This window comes from Thermobia domestica, chromosome 15, assembly GCF_964235325.1.
Source record: "Thermobia domestica chromosome 15, izTheDome1.hap1.1, whole genome shotgun sequence".
NCBI lineage: Eukaryota > Metazoa > Arthropoda > Insecta > Zygentoma > Lepismatidae > Thermobia > Thermobia domestica.
Window position 1 is genome coordinate 30,141,052 of NC_137468.1, and position 21,842 is coordinate 30,162,893.

Here is a 21,842-nt window from a genome sequence, read left to right on the forward strand (position 1 = left end):
AAAACAGCAGATGTGGTAAACGAGCGACAAAATAAATAAATAAATCAGGGCCGTGCCGTGAAGGGGGCGAGCGGGGCGATAGCCCCGGCCGCCGAAGTAAGGAGGCGAAAAATTCGGGAGAAAAAAGGAAAAAAACATAGGAAAAATTGCTTAGAATATATGTATGGGGGCGCCGTCGTATACTCTCGCCTCGGGCACTGATTTTTCACGGCACGGCCTTGAAATAAATAAAGGATTTAAAGAACTATAACACAAACATTTAAAAATTATTCGAATTAAACAACAACAATAATAATAGCAAAAATATAAAACAATAACAACAAAAAGAAAGTTTGCATCAATCCAACAACACTGCACGTCCAGGAGATTTTCTCTGTATAACACGAGAGATGAGACTAGCAAAATTTCATGAATGGGGACTGACGACTGAGACACACTCTCGCGTTCTATTCGGTGGTGAAATTGGTAAATCTAGGCCAAGCTTCACGACTCCTCGCGATCACTATAGTAGTAAATGACGACTGTTCATATCCTTGTTGTTGAGAGTCCATGTCCGTAACAAGAGAGCGGGTTGTCTCCCATAAAGTGTGTTCTTATTATGAAGTGTCCGTTATTCAGAGGTGTCTATTAAGGGAGGTTTTACTGTCTAATAATATTTAAGCACAAAATTTAAATTAATATTTCCATTAAAACAGAAGGTGTTTACTTTACAATTTTTATTTCTTAAAAATATACATATATGATATGAAATAGGCACCTAAAAAGTGACAGTACAAAATAGAAAAGACGAAAGGACACCAATCTAACCTTAAATACTCTTAATGAATAATGATAACGATTAAGAATACACTGTTGTTGTTGACCTATAATCAAAGAGATATTACGCTTCCCCTTGTTCTTCGTCGCCGCCTGCTAAATTTTCCACTTCCCGATCTATAAATATATACGGATGTTTTTCAAGGGTTCGGATATCCTGTTCTAGAACAGCTAATTCCTCCTCAATCTTCTGTTTGCGTTTTTTCTTAGCTGCTGTGTCCGTGATCACTGGTAACAACATGTAGTCCTTCTGCAGTTCTTGCCAACTTCCCTTCAAGCCCTGAAAAACAATCACATTTGCACATTAACTTCTGTTTACTAGGACTGTGCATAGTGGCGTAGCAAGCATTTGTAGGAGGGGCCGGACTGTTTGAGGGGAGGAAAGAGTTTAGATACTACAGGCCTTATGCAGAGTCTTTTTGACGTATGATTAGCGTCATACTATAGGTCTGACTATTGCAGGAAACATATGTTAGTCGAACTCCTTAGTATGGCACTAATCACGCGTGAGAACGACTCTGCATAAGGCCCTACAAAATCAAATCGAAAGTCTTTTCTCAAGATATGAAATGAAGTTAAATTTCTAATGTCACACGATTATAGCCTGTAGGCTAAAAAAGTTGAATCATTTTTTTTCTAATTAAAAGTAAATGATGATAAAAAAAGGTTCAAATAAGAATGTGTGATGGGTCGTGAGAACTCCGAGAAAACTCACGGACACGACATTTTCCAACGTAAGCTCACATAGCATGAAACAGTGTTGTCATATTAGGCTACAAGTAGCGGATAGAGCGACGTTTTGAGTGTCCTTGCTACCAAAATTTTAAATTGGACGACACGCTACTTTTTTCTTTTTCTTTTTCTTTTCTTTTTTTTTTTTGTCTACCTTTAGTTATCAGCAGGCCATAACTATTCAGAATGCGCTACTTTCATAATTTCATACATAAAATCACAAATTATTAATTTTATATAATACGATAAAAGTTTTATTCGTTTAGTATTCTATTCACAATGAGCAATTGTTTGCTAAAACTAACATATTCAATATTAGTTCAATTCTTCTTTTCGTACTTGTTAATGTCCAGATCTCACAACATTAAACTTTTGCTGAGTTTAAGCTCTTGCAGTATCACAGAGCGAATTGCTGCCTCACTTAATACCTAGGCCTAACATTGTTTTACGGAGCTGTGTGGATATTGTAAATTTAATATTATTCTGTATTATCCATATTAACATAATGAGTAGAATGGAGTTTCAACAAAAATCCATGGCTCTCAGATACAGACTTTAGCAAACGAATTAAAGAAGTGAGGAATAACAGTGAAAAAAGCATGCTGTAAACGTTGTAAAGTGTATTTCAGAACCCACAAAACTGACTCAAGCAAACTTGCCACCTTGTCATTTTATACTACCGCCTTTAGCCTAGTTCACTACAGACTGTAGTTCTACTGCTTCTGACGTAGTATGGAGTTTGTCCTTAAAAACACCATCACAAACAGTCCGAAAACATGTTTAGTCAGTGGCGGATCCAGGGGGGTGATCGGGACGATCGCCTTCCCCAGAAGAGGAAACTTTTTTTTTAATTTTATATATAAATGAAACCCATACCAGAGTTTGGAGCTCTAAGTAGCTCTAAGTAGTAGTATTAGAACCCACCGCCCCCCCAAAAGTCGGTCCTGGATCCGCCCCTGTGTTTAGTATGTCAGGCTCTTAAACAGTATGGCCTGGACATTGATCAATCAGTCACTTACTCACTAAGGAATTCTTATTTTACATATAGATATTTAAAATTCCTATATAAAACGTCTTAATATGTAAGCAGAATCTATTTACAATATTATTGCATTAGGAGAGGAGGGCTTGAGCTGGGGCAGACTACCCCAGAGCTACGCCACTGTCATACATATTACTTCACTTTCCCTGCTACCTCATACATACATTGATAAGTGCATCCCGTTCTTCTTCCGTTAAGCATCTGATTGGTGGAGTAAGGTCTATTTTACGTTGTTCTTCAGCCTCACGACGCAATTCATCTGCTTCCTGTTTGAACTGGATGATGTATCGCGGAAGTTCACCGTATTTCTGAAATATAAAGAAACCAATGAATTGAAAGAAAGTGGAATTTTCAACACCAAAGATCTTTTTAATGCTTCATTTATTATTATTATTATTATTATTATTATTATTATTATTATTATTATTATTATTATTATTATTATTATTATTATTATTATTATTATTATTATTATAACTTTCAAACTATGTAAGCATATGTGAATGTAGTAAGTCTTACGGAAGATGTGTTTATATGTTTATAGAGTGTTGTAAAAAATAGCGCTAACCGTTAGAGCGCCAGGTCAAAATAAAGCCAAAATGCTATAACTTCCGAAGCTTCCTTCAGCCGCTATAGGGAATCAAAAATTCACTATGTGGCAACGTCGTAGATTAACCTGGAACCATTAGCATTGTTCTACGAATCCATCAGTTATATCGATTGTTACACTAATAGGATGTGATAGTATCAACATTTAGTGCAGTCAAATAACCAAAAAGTAAGGAACAAATTAGTAACAAGCTAAAAATTGGTACAGATGTTGGGAATGACATTCTAAACAACATACTAGAAGTGCCCTGAATTCCAAACTGACCTTGTCTGCCACATTGGAAAATGGCCACCGGAAGTGTCAAATGAACAATATCCCAAAAAAAGCAATATCTTCGTTATGGTTGAATATGAAACGATAAATTTAGTGTCATTTTATAGAATATAGGTAACAATATTTTTTGTACAGAAACAATTTTTCATAAAACGCATACGTTTAGAAATATTTAGGCTCACGTTATCCATAATATCCAACATGTTAAAAAATACTTTTGAACGGAAAATACTGTATATTTGACAATTTTACAATTGTTAATGTGTTTCATTTTGTTTCCTAAAACCGACATAATGTTCTAAGAGTTGAAAGTAATTTTATTATTTTAACCATTTTTTTTAAATCTCTGTTATTGAAATACATTTACAACGCAACACGAAAATATTTACCTAAAAAAACTATAGACTCGCGTAGATAATTTGATCTCTAATACAGGGTGTCCACTACACAATGCAACCCGGAGTTTGGGATAGTCGAACTTTTGAACCTGAAGTGATACACAAATATTGTTTATACCAAAATGAAGCCTTGTTCATGCATATATTTTTAAACTAGGAAGCAACGATTGAAGTACACTAGAAACCACACAGTGTTGTCAGATGTAACCGAAGGTGTAAATCAATTTTTTTGCAAAACATGTAAATTGACTCATAACTTATAAGTATGGATGTTCTGTCGTTAATTTTCAGTTTGTTTAGTTGGAGTAGTTTGGAAACTATGGAATGGAAAAAAGAACTTTAATTTCCATCGATAACTAATCGAATGAGGCTTCTGTAAGAGGAACTAGGGAAATTGTAGTTTTCATAAATTAACACTGAATTGGCAACCCTGTTGACGTTTCAGTGAATCAAAAGTTGTGTTAAAGATCTGTCTACATTATGCAATTCCTAAAAACAATGAAAAACAAACTTTGAAATTATCATGATAAAATTTTTACTTACATGCACCCGGCAATACTGCTATTCATATCTATGGGGCTATTTAAAGCAAGAACAATTCTCGGACTATATAAGACCTGGAAACGAACATTCACAGTGCCATTGAGAACATTAACACTTCTAATTTTCATAAAGTTGCTGCCAAGCTGATGAAACGTGTGAACCAGTGTTTGACTCAAAACAGGGGACACTCCCAGCATCCGCTGTAGAGCTGGTAACTCATTTCTGATGGTAGCAGTGTTGCCGGGTGCATGTAAGTAAACGTTTTATCATGATACTTTCAAAGTTTGTTTTTCATTGTTTTCAGTAATTGTATAATGTAGACAGATCTTTAACACACCTTTCGGTGCACTGAAACATCAGCAAAGTTGCCAACTCAGAGTGTTAATTTATAAAAACTACGATCTCCCTAGTTCCCCCTTACAGATGCATCATCCGATTAGTTATCGGTAGAAATGAAAAAAAAATTCTGCTCCATAGTTTCCAAGCCACTCCAACTAAACAATCTGAAAATTAACGACAGAACATCCATACATATGAGTTATGAGTCAATTTACATGTTTTGCAAAAAAATTGATTTACACCTTCGGTTACATCTGGCAACACTGTGTGGTTCCTAGTGTACTTCAATCGTTGCTTCCTAGTTTAAAAATATATGCATGAACAAGGCTTCATTTTGGTATAACCATTATTCGTGTATCACTTCAGGTTCGAAAGTTCTACTATCCCAAACCCCGGATTGCATTGTATATTGGACACCCTGTAGTACTTTTTTTTTTCGGAACCAAATACTATCAACTCTATGCACTATCGATAGTTTTCGTTACGCGATTTTGGAGAACGACTACCTTAACAACATATTCAGCAGTATATGGGGAAGATAAACATACATAGATCCTGGAAGTCAATAATTGAATATTACTTTACTACAAATACGCATATTTTGACGATATCTTATTTTACTCATAAATTACAATATTTTGTTTGTTAAGAATTATTGTTAAGAAAACCACACTATTATATTATTATATATTCACATAGCAACATTTTACTACACAGATTTTGAGAGTGAAAGGTGGGTGAAAGAGACTTAAGTCTGCACCAATACTCAAGAAAAATCTGTAGAACTGAAAGTGACAATGCAAGGAATATGGAGTAAAAGTTAGTAGTCAAATGGAATTTGATTGGCTGATCTAAAAACATACGATACGGAAGCTAAAGCCCGTAACTCCACTGCAATTGATATGTTCTAAAATGCGTGAAGACAAACATACAATTACATAAATGCACAAATGGGATTTTACTCTCTGAAGACAAATAGTAAGTTAATACAGATTTACATAACTATACAATAAGTTTAATCTTTCTGCCACACAACTATCGAATTTTCAATATACGTATACTGAGTTTAAGTACGAGTATTTTTCTTAAAGTTTAGTTAACACTTTTTATTTATTTAATCCTTTCGTAGGCCAATTTTTTTTCTACAAGTGATAGAACGATACCTCCTCCATGTTACCAAACACGCACTCAAAACAACCAAGCAATCAAAAGAAATGATTTCTCTAGTGCAATTCCCATTTCCGTGGTGAAAATGACTCATAACCAATGGGAATATCGCTTCCCAGTGGAGCAAATAAGAGCATACATATGCTCCCTTGGCGGGAAATGTTATTCCTATTGCCCACGAAAGGGTTAAACAAATTTAGCAAAGAGCTTTATAATTATTAACTAATTAACTAATTTTATAGCCTATGGAACCCGGAAGTTCAATGCCGAGCTCACAAAAGCTATCCACTGACTTCTGTCCTTAGCCAACTGGATCCAGTTTCTACTTTGTATTCCTATTTCCGCGAGATCCATAGTAATATTGTCCTCCCATCTGCGTCTAGGTCTTCCTAATGGTCATTTTCTGATTGGTCTTCCAGTCAAGACTTTGAAAGCATTTCTATTTTATTCCATTATGGCTACATGGCCTGCCCTCCTGAGCCTCTAGACTTAATGACTCTAACAATGTTTGGTAAGCGGGATAAATTATTTAGTTTCTCGTTACGAAGTTTCCGTCATTCCTCATTTTCATTTCCTCTTAGGTCCGAATATTCGTCTCAGGATCTTGTTCTCAAACACTTTCAGTTTCCGTACTTCTCTCTGAGTAAGTAACCATATTTCGCAACCATACAGAACAACAGGCATGATTATCGTTTTATATATTTTAAGCTTCAAATTCCTCGACAGAATTCGCGACAACAAGATTTTGAACTGAATAATAACACGAATTCCCTGCTTCTAGTCGACATTTAATTCCTTTGTGAATATGGTTTTCGTCTGTTAATATTGATCCTAAATATTTGGAACTATCCACTTTATCAAAAGTATTATTTGACATGTTAACGCATCCATAATTTGCCGTATTACGATCCCGGTGAACTTCTTTTTCTCTGCATTTACTTCTAAACCCATATCCCTGCAACCGTTTAATAAGACCTCTACATTTCTTTCTATTGTTCTCCTATCATCTTCTATTAAATTTACATCATCAGCACAAGCTGGTGAATACCATACAACTCTAGGCCCTTGGTGCCATCTTTTTCTTATCGCGTATTCAGTGGCGGATCTATCCCGGGGCCGGGGGACCTAGACCCCCCAGTTGTTTCGGTGACAAAAATAATTTAAGGTTTTATTTACATATTTTTGAAAGTCTATAGTAAACTCATGATGTATCTATCATAGTCTGGGTTCTAGCTGCCCCCGAGTTTTTACCTTTAGATCCGCCACTGAGCGTACTCCAGGACATAGCTGAATAATAATGATGACAACGCATCTTCTTGTTTCAGGCCATTCTCGACGCGAAAACTCGTGGACAAAAATTTTCCTACCCGGACTTTATTTTGGGATTCATTTAAACATATCTTAGTTAATCTAATTAGCTTTTTCGGTATTCCAAATTCTGTAAGAATGTTCTACAATGTTTCTTTCCTAACGGATTCGTAAGCCTTTCTAAAATCAATAAATAGTTTATGTACCGGGCTACTGTATTCCCATTTTCGATTATTTGTCGTATGGTAAATATTTGGTCGATATTTGATCGATTCGTCTAAAATCGCACTGATAATCTCCAATAATTTTATCTGCGTATGGGGTCAATCAACATGTTACTTTAATGTATACAAATATGTGCACTTGTATAAATAGATAAACTCTAATACCGCATGGGTTTCTTTTGATCATTAGGATTTCATTGAAATGTGTTCCAAATGCGGAAAGGATTTCAAATATACCATTCAAATACTTTTCGTAAGCCTAATCTTCCTGTGCAAGTAACGGTCATTGTAGGTAGCCCACTATAAAATTCTGCAATGATGCTGAAGAAGACGCTGTGGTGATTCAGTAGTACAGCTTTCACCTCTGGTGCGTGGGGTCCGTGGTTCGATCCCAGCCAGCGCAAAGTGAACTTTGTGGTGAACAAACATCGTGTGCGTGGGAGGACATTACACTAAGATATATATATATATATATATATATATATATATATATATATATATATATATATATATATATATAGTACCTGGCAGGACTCAAAAACGGTTGACTGGGACAAAAGTCGTAACTCAACTGCTACGAGTTATCACATTAATAATGAAGAATGTTAAATTGTTGAATAGCTTACCTGTTTGTGGAAGAGCCGTTCAAAAGTTGGTGAAGGTATCCAAGGATTTTTGTCCCCTCGTCTGGTGTCCACGGGTCGTACTTTCGGATGTCTTGGCAATAGAGGTCTTCGGAAAGGTAGAGCTTTCTTCTTCGCTTCTTCCTTTCTCCTTTCTTCTTCCTCAATTTTTACACATGGACATTTATCTCCATCTCCTCCTCCTCCTACTTCTTCCTTCTTTTCCAACATTTTTCTCTCTACTTGCACTTCTGATGGCTCTTTCTCTCTTGGCTCCTCTTGGTCTGGACATTTAGGACATTCACAGACTAATATTTCAGCATGCTTTTCTTTTGTATGTTCTTTAGCTTCTGGTTTCCTAGGTGATTTAACGGTTTCTGCCTCTTCTAAACATTGTTTGTCATCACATTCACAGGGTTTCTCGTCATCAATTACATCTTCTACATATGCTTTCTCAAGGCCCTTTTTCAGTTTTGATTTTCCCCAATTTCTCGGGCAGCGGGGAACTGGTGGCTTTCTGGTGTTGCAGCTACATCTTCCTGTTTAAGTAAGTTAAATAAAGGAATTAATACAGTGAAACCTCTGAATAACGGACACCAATGGGACATGAATTTTTGTCCGTTACTGAGAGGTGTCCGTTACAGACAGGTTACAGAAATGTAATTTCTCACAACAGTAATTGTATGCAGTAATAGACAGTAAATATACTATGTATGAGGGTAAATACGTAAAATTCAATATGAAAATACTTTATTTAGTACGTATTTGAATTACTGGGAGTGATGAGGGAGAAATTCATTTCTGTTAGATAATATTATTGCTGGGGGATGTGTTAATATATTCGTATGTTTATTGACCCAGCCCCAATCACAAATAATTATCCTCTTAGAGAAAGTAAAAAAGGAAGCCGAGAAAACTTCAACCTAGATTTGTTCCAGTACCATAAGAAGAAAAATGCAGCTTTTCCAAACAAGGTAAGAGAGGAAACATTGCTCATTGAAAATGTCATTGTAAAACAAACATTGAAATTATCAGGAAAGATCTAAGACCCAGAGGAAAACGGATTAAATTTGTTAGGAAAGGGAAGATCTTTCCCATAGAATTCTTGGCCATACGACTGACCCTGCATGAGTGTTATTGCTTATTAAATGTTTTCTAGGATTTCCACCAGAAAGCAGTTTATTACGGGAAGAAAAAAGAAGAATTTTAACTTGAAGTTGTTCTCTGTGGTAGTTCACCAGGCCTAGACTCATGATAGATACACTTGTGGGGAAAAGACTTTTCTGTTTACTGTATTATATCGCAGAACCGAGAATAATTCCTGTCCGTTATGAAGAGGTTATTAAAACGTTTTGGGGAGAAAAGGACTGTGCGCGTCCATATCTGAGAGTGTCCGTAAAAGAGACGGCTTTTTTGTTCCTTAAGAGAACATATATTTTTGCCGGGACAAAAAATGTGTCTATATTATAGAGATGTTCGTTATTGAGAGGTGTCCGTTAAGAAAGGTTTCACTGTATATCAGAAAATCAATTAGCGCAGCATTTCTCAATTTTTTTAAAGCGGATGATATTTTTACTAGTAGTCAGAATGTTCTATTCTTGTCCCCTTTGAAAGCAACTAGTAGCGCCACGGTTGTTCAGTGATCGAATGCTCACCTCTAGAGCGCGGCGTCTCTTGTTCGAATCTAGCTCGCGCCACATGGGATTTGTGATGGACAAACACCGTATACGTATGAACATCGGGTTTTTCTTTTTTCTTCCAATTTTCTTCATTCTCGCCAATTTGTTTATCATCATCATAGTTTATTTTAGCCTTGGAGTACAATCGTGGTAATTTAAAAATAAAAAGAAAAGAAAAGAAAATGAAATTAAAGCAACATATTTATATATTTTAGTATGCTACAATATTATGTTTCTAGTTTACACAGCAAAATTATAGTTTATAGGCCCTATTACGGCGAAATTAAAATACCACTAATTTTACAGTAATTATGTGATATCTTCAAATAGATAAAATATAATCGAAAAGTGCAACAAGAGCGCCCTAGACAATATTATTTTACATGAGATACCGTTATCACGACTCACTTATCTGCTTTCTATTTCCAGCCATTTAGAAAATCGGCATTTATTTTCGCGTTTCTAAATGGCTACAAAGGAAAAGCTACTAGATGACTAGTGATAGCGGTCAGTGGCGTCTCTTGACGTGGATGTTAGGGCGTTGGTAAGAAAGAAAAAATATAATGATCCTCACAACCACAAGCGAAACTAGAAGGGACCCCCTCTCCCCAGGTGCAAAGAAGGCTTTTTTTTTACTGATCAAAAATAATGTGGTAAGTTCACCTCAATTTACGCATAACTATTTTAGTGACATTTGCATTCGACATACGAGTATTTAATAGTGACTATACTTTGCCCACCCATTGCCTTCTTGAATATAGTCTGTGCCTGGAAGTTCTCGCAATTTTCGGAAATAAGAGACCATGGCCATCCCCCCATAATGTCCTAGTTACGTCAACCTCTAAATAGCAATTTTCTTCAAACAATTTAGTCTGCAAATTATAAAGATGAATCACGGAGGATGTTATTACGTAACTAATACACTTAATTTCAATAGTTGTATAAGTAAATATAACCTCAAAATATGAAATTAAAAATCAAAACCAAGCAATTATTTACACATTTACTCGAATTCCAGCTCGAGCCTTCTTTCTTTGCGTAGAAACATCTCGATTACTGCTTTAGAAACAGTAATAGGAGGTCCGAAACCGTAGGTCTTAAGAATGACCGACTAAAGACAAAGTAAGTGAAAATTAGGGGGGAAAAATACAGAATGGAAAACGTTTCTGTAGGTTAATGTCCAGGCTTTTTTTTTTTCATCAACTGACCCTTCGAACACAACTTTATTGGATCGAGAGGGAAAGTGATGTTTCTTTTCACTGTGTTCCTTACATGTATTTTAGCAAGAAGTCGATTGTACCCTTAACTTATGAATTGAACGATATGTTTAACAATAAAAAAAGTGCGTAAATCATCTCCCGCTTCCCAAAAATGTATTCCGTATTGCTATAAAGAGTCTGTATATCCACAGATAAATCTACAGACTTGGCAACGCTGGAGACAAACAGAAAACTCAAGACGTTGACTTTCTAAACATCGCCTTGGATCACAGAAGCACGAGGTAAGAAACACGAAACGCATGCGCAATATGAGTTTTCTAAAGCAGTCAAAATGTATCCAAAGCGTTGCCAATGATTTACTCGCAGAGGCGCCTCCTCAACACATGATGAAGATCGCACAGCACTTCTCTGCAGGGTTCCCAAATGTCCCGGATTTCAAGGGACAGTCCCTTATTTTATGATTTTGTCTCGCGTCCCGGAGAGCTTCAATACGGGACGGCAAAAGTCCCGTATTTTGCCCAAATGACAAATTTACCTCACACAACGACTTTAAAGCCCGCATTTTTTAATGACTCGTCTGCCTGCCCGGCGCCCGTGTTCCTCGTCTGTCGCGAGTCGTCGAGTCGCGCGCCTGTCCAGCCGACAAAACAGCTGTTGCAGTCGCGAACAGTTGAAGCTTGAAGACAATTGTAACAATTACGCTCTTAAACTTTACAAACAATTGTAACAATTACTTTGTTAGACGATTTACATGGATTTTCTTCAGTAAAATACTGTATTGATGTCTTGGTGGCGGAAAAGGACATGAGTGTGGGTAGTAAATGGCAAATGCCATTTCAGAAAAGCTCTGAGTTGCCAAATTTATTTAAGTTCGTCTCATTTTTCTCAGCATCCCACCGTCAAATTCATGTGTCGAGTTTTCTCACATAAATTTGAAATGGACTGATTCGAGAAATAGGTGTTCTGCCCAGTTGATGAAACCTGAACTTACAATAGCAGTCAACTCTTCGACTTTAAATTGCAATGATTTTCCAGCAGCCTAAAGAAAAATCCAAACTTGAAAATGATTATAAGTGCAATCATGTCAAACGTGAAGTTTAACTAACCTAAATCCAATGTCTTAAAAGTAAGATTTATGTAATTTTTCTTATAATAATTTTTTGTATTAGTTCATACTTTCGTATTTCTTTCAGTCCAAAATGATTACTCTTTTTATTCGAGGCCTGGATCATCTTTTACATCTAAATCATGTTTATCAAAACTCTTCCTGTAATACTCATTGACACTCGTCAACCCGTCCCTTATTTTGACTATTTTTATTTGGTAACTCTACTTCTGTTCTTCTGCAGTTCAACAGTTGATTCTGTTTCGTTGATTTTTTTTAAATCCCTAATTCTGACGATCTGTTTAATTAAATTAAAATACTCTTTTCTTCATTTTTCGTTGGGCGTTAACATACAACTTGCACACTCAGAGAAGACGCTAATGATAGCGATACCTCATGCAAAATAATATTATCTAGAGAGCTCTTGTTCCACATTTCGATTATCTTTTATCTATTTGAAGATATCACATAATTACTGTAAAATTAGTGGTATTTTAATTTCGCAATGATTAGGCTCTTAAACTTCACAAACAATACTAATAGAAGAAACATATACCCATTAATTTTATATATATTCCGATCCATAGAACGGATAACAAAAAAATTCGCTACGAGTTTTCCAAGGGGCTATTCCAAAAAGTGCGTTCTATAGCAGTGGAGTAAAATAAAATAAAATTTTAGTTTAACGTCCCTTCAGGATAAAGGAGACTGGATGATTAACGAAAGTGAAGATTGTGAAATTATTTTGCGTGTGTGTGTGTATGTTCTCCCATTAGTAATCGAACTCGATACCACCTGCACCAAAGACACACGTGCTAGTCACTAAAGCAGCAGAGAGGGCGCTTCCAGGAGTGGAAGACGAACTGGAAACGAAACTATGTATTAACAGTGGTGGAATCTATTTTGAAGGAAATACATATGAATAAATTCCACAAATGATAAGTACCATTATATTTATGAAGATCGGTTCCCTTGTGGACAGACAACGTATAATGGGCGCAAATTTTGGCAATATTCAACTCGAAGTTCATAATCCAATGACTTCGGAAGCTTGTAACACATAAACCTTCATTGCTGGACATGGATTGATAGGGAAGGGAGTCTACTAAAATTCCAAAATGAAATTTCGTGACTTTTACGTGACCTTTTCTTTATCAAATCATAAAATTTCGTGTTTAATATTCTCAAGAGTGAATTTGGATGTGGATTAAACCGGTTTTGTCTTGTTTTCGTCTCCAAAGTTCATAAACACCCTATACATTTGTTAGAGGAAAAGCTGATATTCTGACAGCAAAGTGATGTTATTAAATACAGAGAGAACAAAATCATATTCCTTTCATAATGGAAGAATAGAAGAGTAAACGTAAATGTGGAACACCTGACTCATCTTCGTTTCGTTGATGACGCCGATTACTTTATTTATCAAATTTTACATTGGCCTCATTATGAAAGTCACCTTGTGGTTAAAAAGCAAGTATTCAATCTTCAATACAAAAGTATGATTTTCTGAGGATATGGATGTACTTCTGATCTCATATTAAACCGTACATAACATCTAACATATCGTCGGTATTTGAAAGAGACAATAAATTGCTAACAAGCAAACGAACAAGCAAATGAAATAAAATTGAATGCAAACCCAGAAGATTCACTGAGCGGACATAAGCTAGTACTTAGAGTCTTTCCTGAAAGATACCTGGTTCAAACTCCGTGACGAGTAGTTAACTTCCGAAGTAGTATGGGAAATCGCATGGAACGGCTGTGTATGTCCGTCCGTCTATCGGTCGACAGACACCAAAGAAAAAAATAATTATATAAGAAGAGCATTTGAAAATATACGAGGATGATTCAGAAAGTAATGCCTTCAAGCCCACTACTTGTCCAATACTACTGCAAACATTCTGAACTGCTTATCTTTAATGCACTGATATTTAAGCTATAGAATGCCACTTGTTTCACCTTCCTATCTCTTCTCGTTCCAGAGTAATAGAACAATGGATGGCATTCAGTGGCGACGTCCAGTTGAAATAGTGGGCTGTCATTGAATTTCTGACTGCGGAAGGTTTGCGCCCAGGAACATTCATCGCCGGCAACGAGTCGTGGATACACCAATACGACCCGGAAACGAAGCGTCAGTCGATGGAATACCACAACACGTCCTCTCCTCTGCCTCCCCCCCCCAAAAAATCAAAGTTATTCCACCTGATGGCAAAATGTTGATATTCTGCCTCATCCAGTCTATAGTCCGGATCTTTTGCCCTGCGAATTTTGGCTCTTCCTCAAACTTAAAGATCACCTTAAGGGCCAACGCTACAGTTGTGACGCGAAGGTGGAAGCACCAGTTCGGCAAGGTGTTGCCAGAAGCTACCATAATTCTTCGCCGACGGCATGAAAAACCATGCTTCGCATTGGTGGAAGTGTGTTGCCCATAATGAGAACTATGTTGAAAAATGATACCACCATTTGCAGCTGATATTACAAGCTTTTCACTGATACCTGTGTCGGTGCTATCTGTCAAACACATATAAAGATATCACTTTGGAGGCATGACTTTCTGAAACACCCTTGTACATGATTAAGTATCCCAAGTATAGGTTCCATTTCCTTTGTTAACAATTTATTCAATCCAAAATGATCACAAAGGTTTTATAGATATTTGAGGTTCTATTAAAATAAAATATAGATAGTGTAATTGTGAAACCGACATAGCTAAAGAGTTACGAACGTCCTTTACTTTGTTTTTGTTTCAAAAGGGATTTCATTCTCAAATTTTTAGAATGAGAGAGTTTAGAACATTAAGCGTTGTCTTTCACCAGCGAGTGTAAATACCAAAAGATTATTTATGAATATTATTGAATGGACATTTTGTTGTAGGAAATTATTCAATTTGTTCTCAAGGTAATGTAAGAGACTTTATCAAAAAGTGATAGATTTTTACATGAATTTCACAGATATTTCTCATATGGTTGCTTTACCAACGACGCCGACTTTCCAAAATTTATGTGGGTGCATATCAATGGCGGGACGTATCAGCCTATGCGTTTTCAGGGAAGTTTCAATGTTTGATTTATTTTTAATTAAAATCTTTCATGCACACTGTCATAAAGTGCTGTGTGTGCTAAAACAAAATACATCGGTACTAGGCCTATAAAGATAAGTTGGGGCTGCCCTAGCTCAGTCGGTAACACGGTTGACTTAAACGCAAGAGAAACGGGTTCAAACCTGGGTCCAAACTAAAAATCTTGTGGGTGCCGGAGCCCCGGAGCACCCACGTAGTCGGCGCCCATGTGCTTTACGCATCTAAGTATTTCACAAACACATTTTAAAGCTTATTTTCTTCGACTAATCCAAATAACGAAACAATGTGAATGAAATCAATATGAAATGGATACTTTACCACGTTTTGCATAACAAAACGTAGGCTATCACTTTTTGATTGAGTCGTATTTGTGCTTACAACTCTGTTTCGGCTGGTAAGTTTACGCATTGAGAGATGAGCGGCGCTACTGTACGTACAAGTGGCAAAACTAAACTTTTTTTGTAAGTTGTGCAATAATTGCATGCTTTTCTCGAAGTATAGGCAATCAAATCTAGAGCAAATTACTAAACGCTTTTCAAAATTTCACTTTATATTATGACACATTATCCTACACATATATGTAAAGATTTATGCAGGGGTAAAAGTGGAACTGAAACGGTAGGGGGAAGCAGGACGTCACGCGTTTCCCGTGCCTATCTTTGCCCATTGTATTTTTTTAGAAACTAGGGGGACGCGGCAGATATTATCTGGAAGTGGGGGGACAACGTCCCCCCGCGTTGCCCCTCATTTTTACCCCTGGATTTATGTAATAGAAGATAGCTTAAAAGTGAATTTTACTACTACACAAAATATTTTGACTGAGCATATTCACATTCAAAGCTTTTTATTACAAACATTAAACAGGATATAACTTTACAAACTATTTCATTTGAAAGTAGAGAGTACAATAAATTTTTGATATGAGTTCCATTTCTTTTCTGTCAGATTGATGAGTAAAACATTGCTATTGAAAACCCTAATTAATTATTAATTGGTTATTTTCATACCAACTAGAAACATGCTTTTATGACTTACTTTGATGGTTACAACTAATTTCATTAATATAAAGTTATGTTGTTAAAAAAAAAAAAGTTTTGAGAGTAATTGATCCTTAAGGTTTATAACAGAAAGCCGCCGTAGCACTGTTTCATCTGAAATTAACTCATTTAAATCCTCACTTATCTTAACAGCAACCTGCCTGGAACTTAATATTCTATCTTGCTTAGCAATCTTTCATTGCCCTGCAGATTTACGCGTTTGTCTTCTTTTCATGGCCACACCAATACCTTAAATTTGGCATTCTAGTTTCTGCTTGTTGTTTTAAAACGTTACCATTTTATGATTATCTAATGAGTAAAATTCTAGCAAGTTTTCTGTTGAGTATTCCTTTGGAATTCCATGACAATAATTTTGGCTTGGTTCCTTGAAGACGAGTAGTTAGCCTTTCCTATAATATAGAAACTGATAATTTGAATAGAATTACTGGTAAACCACTTTTATATAACTGTGAAGTTAAGAATGAAACGACAGTTCACTGAAAAATCAATCATCTCATTAGACTTCGGACATTTTTCTCCTGGTGCTCTGCTTTTATATGAAATCGGCGGGATAGTGTTTGAACAGAGAGGAAAGTGGAAATTAGCAAAGTCACGCCACGCAGGGGAGATGTTTTGTAAACTGTAAACGCATGAATGTCATCTTCTACTCGATTGGTGTAGGCCTACTAATTCTTTAATGAAACATTTATGAAATTCTAACTTACTCAATGAAACCACATGTTGAAAAATACACACGAATCTGCTTACTTACGTTTGTTTATTTTCGAAATGATCAATAAATATAGAGGCAAATATCAATAAAAGTAATTCTACGGATATCACAAATTACATACAATATCCTTCTAACCTAAAGCCTCTGACAGAAAGTAGATATGTATCAAAAGCTGAATGAAAATACATTTAAAGTAAATATTCACATTTTTTTAAAAATGTAATCAAGTATTCAGACATTATGGGCCTTATGCAGAGTCGTTTTGACGTATGATTAGCGTCATACTAAAGGGTTAACTACTGCAGGAAACGTATGTTAGTCGAACTCTTTAGTATGGCACTAATAATGCGTCAAAACGACTCTGCATAAGGCCCTGTAAGTCTATTTGGACTCACCTACTCGAGGCCGATCAACCTTTATCGCCCCTCTTCGTTCTCGAGATTGAGGAGGAGCATCATCGGGAGGTCCCATTGTTTTCCAGTGTCCTTCTTTCTTTTCTTGATACTCTCTTCGTACTTTCTGTGCGTACGGAGACACATAGGGTTCCCTGAAGAAATAAAATACAGTAAATGTAAACAGAAATTTTATTTCAATTAAAAATGAAAGTGGGTTTATCTGACTGGTGAGTCGTGGCCTTTTTAAAAATGTTCAGTGTTCATTAGTTATCTCACACCAGTAGCGGGTATACCAGAAGAAGAACAAAATGGAATAAGTAACAGTTCAAGACTGTGGCGACCTCAGATTTTCGGAGTTGATTCAGAATTCTGAGGCATTAGAGAATTACTTGAGTGAAGAGGTAGCGACTTCTGATCTCGAAAACTAGAAACAAGACTAAAAACTAGACATAAAACTAAACTAATGGAAATGGGATTATGCTGACTACGCCTTCCCAGTTGAATGTGGTATACAGTGACATCAATTTCTATATAACTCTGGGAGACATTCAAGTAGTATGTGTGTTTCGTTGTCAGCTGTCTACTAAGGCATCAATGAAGATTTTACTATAAATACCAAGGATGTTATAAAATAGTGGATCTGCCCATACGTATCTTCATCCTATTAACTCAACGAAGCCAAAAGACAACCGAGCATCGTCCGAGCCTGCACGTCTGATTGGCTACTCTCGTTTCCGCCATGATTGTTGGCTCGAAACATTGCGATCTTAGTGGCGCGGAGCGGGCAGAGTAGGCGTGGCGAAATTGTGGCGTATGACTTCACGATTTTGTTGTATGGGCAGATCCTCTATTTTATAACATCCTTGATAAATACGGACGGCTCAAGAAATCTCTGGGAGCCCGGGTCCCCTTAGCCCCCAGAATTAGGATTCATGATCCCATAGTTGCCAGTTAGATAAACAAAAACATTTTTTTTAGTTTAATGTCCCACGTTTATATTTTATAGGTTAAAAGAGACAGATGATTAATACAAATGAATGATTATAAGATTAATTATAAGATTAATATTTGTGCTCTCCCACTTCTTCGAAATGAATTGAAATCTTTCAGTTTAACGTCCCACGATTATGCCCTTTTAGGCTAAGAAAGACGGATGATTAAGGCAAGCGAATGATGATGGAAGAATCGGTGGAATGCGAACGTGGGAGGAAACAGGAAACCCATGGACACGATGTTGTCCACCACAAACTTGCTTGGCCGGGGATCGAACTGGGAACCCCAGGTACAAAAGGTAAGCGCTCTACCATTGATGACCCACCATGTTCCTCTCTCCGGAAATCAATCGCCGAGCACGTGCACCAAAGGCATACGCTCTAGCAACTGGACCAGTGTGAGAGCATTATATTATTATTATTATTATACCTTTACAATGTATTTAATGCATACTTTATTGTTGAAATGAATTTTCTAGCTAGTATTAAGTTCCAAGTTTATGACCTACTAAAGGAGACAAATGATTAATGCAAGCGAATGATTATGGAATAATTAGTAGAATGAGAATGTGGGAGGAAACGACAGAACCCAATAAAATCTACGGACACGATGTTGTCTGCCACAAAGTAATATATCCTTGGATTAAACCAGGAAGTCCTTGACCACCACTAAGCCACATTATATATATATATACTTAAACTGTATACAATAACAATAATAGCATTAAACTGTATTGCAAATTGTTGTATTTTGCTTTGAGCTGTTTTCATCACGCTAATAAAGATATTATTCTTTATAGGGAATATGGCAGAGTGACTCATGCTGCTTTTGAGCCTCCACATGCTCTGGTATCTTTGGTATATGAACTTCTCAGTCAGGTAGACATATCAACTCACGAAGTTTGTATAGTATCAGAGGAGTCGCTAAGGGTGTGTGATCCACACGAAGGAACGCTTGTAGCATGTTCAAATTAAAACAAACAAAAATCATCTTGCCAAATTTACTAATAAGGACGTTGCGAGCTAGAAAGGTATTCGTCCAAAATCAACCTTTAAAAGAAAAAAAAAAAAATAAATCGTGTATTCTTGTAAGCTTACTTGTTAGTAATTATGCGTTCGATATTGTGTACAGTCCACAGTGAGGAAAAATTTCGGTGCTTTCCCAACATCGTAAGACATTGGCGACGTGCTAGAATTGTAATGGTGAATTTAGATCTAGAAAGCTGGAAATAGAGATGGGAGCGACACACATCACAAACTAAAGTCATTTGGCTGGTCATAATTCTTCGTGGCTATAATTGTGCCAGAGATTGATTGGTTTCAGATACTGGCTGGCCGCCGGGCTATTGAGCATATGTCTGATGCCCTCTCTCCTTCGTGGCACACATCAAAAATCTATTATACAATGAATAAAGCTTTCTGAATTTTTTCTGGAATAATACGCAAAATAATTTCCGTATCTTGAGAATCTTTGCTGGTAATAACTTTTCCTCTCATCTCTCTCGTTTCCTTCTATCAATTCCTTTCATGATCATTAACTTCCATTAATCATACGTTTCGTTTAGCCCACATGACGCAGATGTAGGGGGTGCAATCAAGAAATCCTGGGTTCGAATCCCGTGATGACTGAATTTTCAAAGAACTTTCTCAGTCACACCAGGTTGTTGCTGAGATAGTTCGTTTAAATACAAATCCAAAGCCTGTTTTCATATGTTAATGTTAATTGTATCCATAGGCGCGCACTACATAGGTGTTCCGGGACTTAAACACCTATTGAAGGTTATTTATGGGTATTCAGCCCCCGTAAGATTTATCTGATCTCTTTCCTTTAGACAATGCTGCTTGAAAAAAAAAACAAATTCTCAATATTTACTTTGAGTGTTATTCAAAACGTTTAGGTAATCATGGTTAAGAAAGAAAAGGATTATTTTCAGTTGAAAAATAATTTCACTGTTCCTTCATTTTATTTCAGCAGCCTGTGTGTCCTTAATGGTCTTTGACGCCTCTCACGGACAGTCCCTCCCGGATTTAGAAACTACTCTTCTATTAGATTCCCTTCGGCGCAGAAAATACGGGTTCGATTCCCGATAGGAGCTCATCTGATTCGAATCCCACGTACGTTAACCTATAGGTCCACGTTTTATATAGCCTCGGTGCTGAAAGGGACGCAAAACAAATCAAACAACCAATCAATCTATTTGATTTGTTTAAAAAAGAATAGAATAGATACAATAGTAGGCGGAAACGATGTGATTTATCTCATAATTACAGACACCTTTATTGAATCAATTATTGTTAAATGGGTTAGTATTTTCTCTTATGAACCCATAACGGGTAAACTTTACAATACACACTCCAGCTGCGCATCGATAAGTAGGACCGCCTTAAAAGGGTATAGTAAAGTAATGTAGGGTAGAGTAGAGTAATAAGTAAGATAGGGGTAGGAACGGGTTAGCTTAAGGTTAGGGAAGTTTTGACCCATTTTCTTAACATTAATAGTGTGTGGTTTCTCGTTTCTGAGTGAGTATACCAGCTGGAGCTGGCATTGTAAAATTAACCCCAAATAACTAACATTGTTTACATGCCAACTTATCATAGTAGCCTACGTCAAATTCTACAACTTATAAATTTCTTACATAAATACGTACTTTTCAGGCACAGTTTCATCTGGTTCTTCCTGAATAAGATTGTAAATGTTCTCATCGTGGTTCTTCAGATACACCAAAGCCATGCTTTCGATAATCTAAGAACTTGAATTCTGTTTTTAGAGAAGTGCTAGGCATCAACTGGAAAATACAGGTTCTTGATGTTTTCTCTTAAATTTCATTCTGAATGTGGCAATTTAAAGGCCACAAAATAAACTCATTTTATAACTTCATCTCGTACAGCATCGGTTACGAACGAAAAACACACTAAAAATTGATTACTTAAATGTAAACACCCAGTTAACATGCGTTGACAATTCCTCCTAGTTGTTGATCGGTTGCTAAGCAACGCAGGGGTTACAGCTTACACTGAGTACCAGATGCTTCTGTTTCTTTCATCCGAAACATGCTATTCTTATCAGATTCTTAGGACATGTCTAATTAGAATAATTTATTGTACACTGTGAGAAATGAAAGCAAATAAGAAGGCAAACAAAATAACGAAAATTTTCCTACATAATTCGGTTAATTGCTAAATATAGTATAGCGCCTTCGCGAAGAGTTCTTCGCACCTGCACATAGTTCCTACTCTTGCCACTCGGCGGCGTTGGCGAATGGGGAGCCCAAATGATTAATCAGTCTTTTATCCAGGTGTGTTATAGATGTCTAATGAATATGTTCTCCCCTTCTAGAGCCCAGTGGCGTAGCAATAGGGGAGGCAGGGTATGCATTGCCTACGGGCGCAGAACGTTTCGGTATATTAGTGGGCGCCTCAGGATTTTAATAAAAAAGAAGCAAATTACATAAATGGAGCCTCAAGTTTTCGCCGTCTTCATTTCCGAACATGGCAAGAATCAGGCCCGCAACTAGCCACAGAGGTTT

General features: G+C 36.6%; 1 protein-coding gene across 1 annotated transcript; it reads right to left on the bottom strand.

Moving 5' to 3' along the window:
* Nucleotides 1-701: 701 nt before the first annotated feature.
* LOC145672155 (uncharacterized) lies at nucleotides 702-21,384 on the bottom strand. The gene is made up of 5 exons (XM_081741492.1): nucleotides 20,964-21,384; nucleotides 17,324-17,475; nucleotides 8,079-8,614; nucleotides 2,755-2,898; nucleotides 702-1,096 (listed from the first exon to the last, which is right to left on the bottom strand). Exons 1-5 carry the CDS (start codon nucleotides 21,044-21,046, stop codon nucleotides 881-883), a joined length of 1,131 nt encoding a protein of 376 aa, XP_081597618.1. The 5' UTR covers nucleotides 21,047-21,384; the 3' UTR covers nucleotides 702-880.
* Between the last annotated feature and the right edge of the window lie 458 nt (nucleotides 21,385-21,842).

Coding starts and splice junctions, on each gene's coding strand:
- LOC145672155 (XM_081741492.1), bottom strand. CDS start 21,046: ATGGCTTTGGTGTATCTGAAGAACCACGATGAGAACATTTACAATCTT. Junction 17,476..20,963: donor GATGAAACTGTGCCTGAAAA/GTACGTATTTAT, acceptor TTATTTCTTCAG/GGAACCCTATGTGTCTCCGT. Junction 1,097..2,754: donor AACGGGATGCACTTATCAAT/GTATGTATGAGG, acceptor ATTGTTTTTCAG/GGCTTGAAGGGAAGTTGGCA.